Here is a 4,544-nt window from a genome sequence, read left to right on the forward strand (position 1 = left end):
AAGTATCAGTGGTAAATACATTTTGTCTTATTCCCATAATACTTTTATGTATTTGCATTCTGTTACAGCCAGGGATCTATGAAACCTTGTTCTTACTCTTCATTCATTATTGCATACAAATTTATCAAACTTCTGCAAGCAAAATAAAAGGTGTAACTTGTCTTCTTTTGGTGATGATAAAGGCTACTTTGTATGTTAAGGGAAAGAAGAGAACCAGAGCTATGTAAATCACTCCCCACTGAAGGAGTGTCCTCTGAGAAGGACTTCCCAAGGCTGACCCCTGTAGTGGATGCCTCACAATCCTTGGTGGAGGACATAATGGGATATTTTTACTACCCTGCTAAAACAATTAAAAGTCCCAATTAGTTCAGTTTATATTTTCCCAAATTTCCCCAAATGTCAGAAGATAAGGTGCTTTTGAAAGGAAAGTCAGACAGGAGCTTGCCATAACTGTGAAGCTGCCATGCTGTCTAGCTGAAGTTGTCTAGAGGAACATGTCCACGAAGGGAAACTTTAACCTTTAACATGAATTACTGGTAAGCCTCACTGGTCTGTTATTGGATGACAAACTGTAAATACTTGCGTGGGTTTTGCGTGTGTGAGTGTGTGTGTGTTTGTGAGTGTGTGTGTGTGTGTGTGTGTGTGTGTACATGTTGCCTGTGTTCATGCATGCATGTGCAATGGAGTGTGGATACCAGATGTATGTTTTGAGACAAGATTTTTCACTAATACAGGAGCTCACTAACTCAATAAGACTAACTATTGACTAAACAAAATGGATCCTCTTATCTTCACCTGCCTGTCACTGGTATTCTTCACACAGAATTTTATATATAAGCTAAGAACCTGAGTCCTCATTCTTGTATGACAAACACTTTTGTGAGTGTGTGTGTGTGTGTGTGTGTGTGTACATGTTGCCTGTGTTCATGCATGCATGTGCAATGGAGTGTGGATACCAGATGTATGTTTTGAGACAAGATTTTTCACTAATACAGGAGCTCACTAACTCAATAAGACTAACTATTGACTAAACAAAATGGATCCTCTTATCTTCACCTGCCTGTCACTGGTACTCTTCACACAGAATTTTATATATAAGCTAAGAACCTGAGTCCTCATTCTTGTATGACAAACACTTTACTGAGTGAGCAATTTCTCCAAGCTGAAAGTAGATATTCGTGATACCAAATTTACAAACTGAAGTTACAAGTAACATCTATACTTAAAGTGATATAGTAACACCTGAAAGAATAGTCAAAGAATATGCTTGTCTAAATTCACTTGGTGTATGAGAAATGTAAGTATTATATAACCAGAATGCTTAGAGATCATCTCCTAGCCATTTGAAATTACAAGGTTATTTATTGAAATAATTAAGAACTGGGGATCTACTTGACAAGGAGAATGGATCACATACTTTATAGTTACTAGATAACCCAATGAACATTATTCTGCAAATGATGAGTTCTTTACACCATTAGCTAATGTATACTATATGACAATCCAGAATCATTTATTATTTTAAATCTTTTTTATTTCTATCCTTTGAATTAAGCTACATCCTTATAAATTCACTAAAATTTTCATTAAGTATGTTTTCATGACATTTGTTTATTCAATTTTTTTCATTTATTTAGTACAACAATTTAATCTGAAACTTCAATTTCTCTCCCCTTAGGTTACATTCCGTATAGCCATGGAGCAGGATAATAATACAATCAGTGAGTTCATCATGCTAGGATTCACAACAGACCCTGTGCTGCAGAAAATCTTGTTTGCAGTGTTTCTTGTTGTATACACATTGACTTTGATGGGAAATAGCTCCCTCATTGTGTTGATCTGCAATGACTCCCGGCTCCACACACCCATGTATTTCTTCATTGGAAACCTATCATTCCTAGATCTTGGGTTGTCTTCTGTCTACACACCAAAGATCCTAGCAACCTGCATCTCTGAAGATAAGAGCATCTCCTTTGCTGGCTGTGTGACTCAATTCTTCTTCTCTGCTGCACTAGACTACACTGAATGTTACCTTTTGGCTGTCATGGCTTATGATCGTTATGTAGCCATCTCAAAGCCTCTGTTTTATTCACAAGTCATGTCCTTAAAGCTATGTGCATTTTTAGTGGCAGTCTCATATCTGAGTGGTTTCATTAACTCTGTCATCATCACTAAAGACACTTTTTCCTTGACTTTCTGCAGTGACAATGTGATTGATGACTTTTTCTGTGATATTCCACCTCTGGTGAAGCTGGCCTGTGGCAAGAAGGAGAGCTTCCAGTCTGTGTTGTTCTTCCTCTTGGCTTCCAATGTCATTATCCCCATTGTGTTTATCCTGGCCTCTTATCTTTTCATCATTGCCACGATCTTGAGGATCCGCTCCACTCAGGGCCGCCTCAAGGCCTTCTCCACCTGCTCCTCCCACATCATTTCTGTGACCTTGTACTATGGCTCCATTCTCTACATTTATGCTCGTCCCCGGTCCAGCTACTCTTTGGATAGGGACAAAATTGTTTCAACCTTTTACACAGTGGTTTTCCCCATGTTGAATCCCTTGATCTACAGCCTGAGGAATAAGGATGTGAAAGAGGCTCTGAATAAGCTTCTCAAGTAAATCAAGATAATTTCCATGTAAGATGCACAGAAAATATTCAATCAGGCTACTCATGTTCTAGAAAGGATGCTGCTGATAACAGTACTATAAAATAATGTAAATATCCATGTAGTTCAGCCATGTGACTTCTGGGTGCATATACAAACAGTCCAAACCAGATTACTATAAAGATTCCTGTGCATTCATGCTTATCACAGCAATGTTGACAATAGCTGGGTCATGGAATCATTCTAGCTATCTATCCACAGATATATGGAAAAGATTGTTATGTGTACAAGTTAGCTTTTTACTGTTATTAGAAAGAATGGAATTAACAATTTTTTTCTAGGAAACATATTGGAACTAGAAAAAATCATTAAGAGGAATAAACTAATCCCACCATAACAAAAATACTTTTGTATATCTCATTTTTTGGAAGCTAGGTAATAAATAAAGGGTATGGAGGCTAAAGTGGGATCACTAGGAGAGTAATAGAGACAGAGGAAGTAGACAGAGAAATAGTAACTGAAGACAAGTGTATGGTCAAGATACATTTTACGTATCTATGGTCATTTCATGACTAAACTACTTTGTACAATTGTTACATGTTAACTAAAGTAGAAAATGAACTTTGAGCTCAAGAATAAAGGTTTTGTGCAATTGATGAAGATTGCTCTGAGGTTAAGGGAACATTCTCTGTATACACAAAGACATGAGACAGATGAATCCCAACATCTCACTGGATAGCCAGCTTTGCTCAAATGTTAAGCTTCCAGGTAATCAAGAGACCCTGTCTTCATGTAATTAAGTGAAATTGGTAGAGGAGTATATCTCCTGTCATGAATATCATGCATAAAAACCAAACACAAATATACCTCATATAACACATGGCACACAGAAATATGAAATAAAAGAAAAAGAGTTCTTGCTGATCTTTACAAATTTTGCTTCATTTTCTTTCTCTATATCAACATATGACTCTTATTCTAATATATAATCTCAGGGTTGTGGGTTCTTGTTTTGAAAAGAATAAAGGGAGAAATGATGTGGGATAATGTGCTTGTTCACTGTATTTGTCACTCATATTGGTTTAGTAAAATGCTGATTGGCCAGTAATTTGATAGGAAGTATAGGTGGTCATACCGGACTAGGATAATCCTGAGAAGAGGAAATGCAGAGATGTAGCCACTAGCCAGATAAGAGGAAGCAAGATGAGCATGCCTTAATACTGAGAAAAAGTACCACATCATGTGAATAAACATAGATAAGAATTATGGGTTAAGTTTAAGAGTTTGTTAGTAATAAGCCCGAGCAATAGGCCAAACAGATTATAATTGTGTGTTTATTTGGGACTGAATGGCTGTAGGATGAGGAGGGACAGAAATTTCCATATTCAGTTTGTAAATATAAATTTGGTCATGAAAAGTATTTATGTACATTTTCTAGGTTGATTGCTGTGTTCACACAGAAGTGGGATCTATATATGAATAAATCAAAATTCATATACCATGGCTACAAGCAGACAGTAATTGGTGTAGGCTACCACCTAGAGAAAAATAGTCATCAATGCAATTTTTTTTGTATTCTGGGTCACAGTTCACCAATATTCTAGAAATATATACAAGATTATACAAGTAATTTGAAAAAAGTGGACTGATGTTGAAAAACACATTGATGTATTCTCTATCCCACTTCTTTCTTGCACTCCAAACTTTGAGCTTTCTCTCTACTCATACCACATCTAGTTTGTGTTGGTATCTATTATTGAGAATGAGGACCTTTGATTTAGATCTCTGACCAGCTGAATTTATTTGAATCATAATAAAAGATTTAAGGACATGTTAGTTAACAATATATATACACATATATACATTTCCACAGGCTCTCTGATTAGAGTCTTTATTTTACAGCCACATAAATCATACTTTGATGCCTAGTTAATGTAAAAAGG

At 36.3% G+C, this 4,544-nt stretch overlaps 1 protein-coding gene across 1 annotated transcript; it reads left to right on the top strand.

Annotated features, from left to right (window-relative positions):
• Positions 1 to 1,696: 1,696 nt before the first annotated feature.
• On the top strand, positions 1,697 to 2,614 carry LOC101825791 (olfactory receptor 1013). The gene has a single exon (XM_013120697.1). It carries the CDS (start codon positions 1,697 to 1,699, stop codon positions 2,612 to 2,614), a length of 918 nt encoding a protein of 305 aa, XP_012976151.1.
• Positions 2,615 to 4,544: the final 1,930 nt, after the last annotated feature.

This window comes from Mesocricetus auratus, unplaced genomic scaffold, assembly GCF_017639785.1.
Source record: "Mesocricetus auratus isolate SY011 unplaced genomic scaffold, BCM_Maur_2.0 Super-Scaffold_100004, whole genome shotgun sequence".
NCBI lineage: Eukaryota > Metazoa > Chordata > Mammalia > Rodentia > Cricetidae > Mesocricetus > Mesocricetus auratus.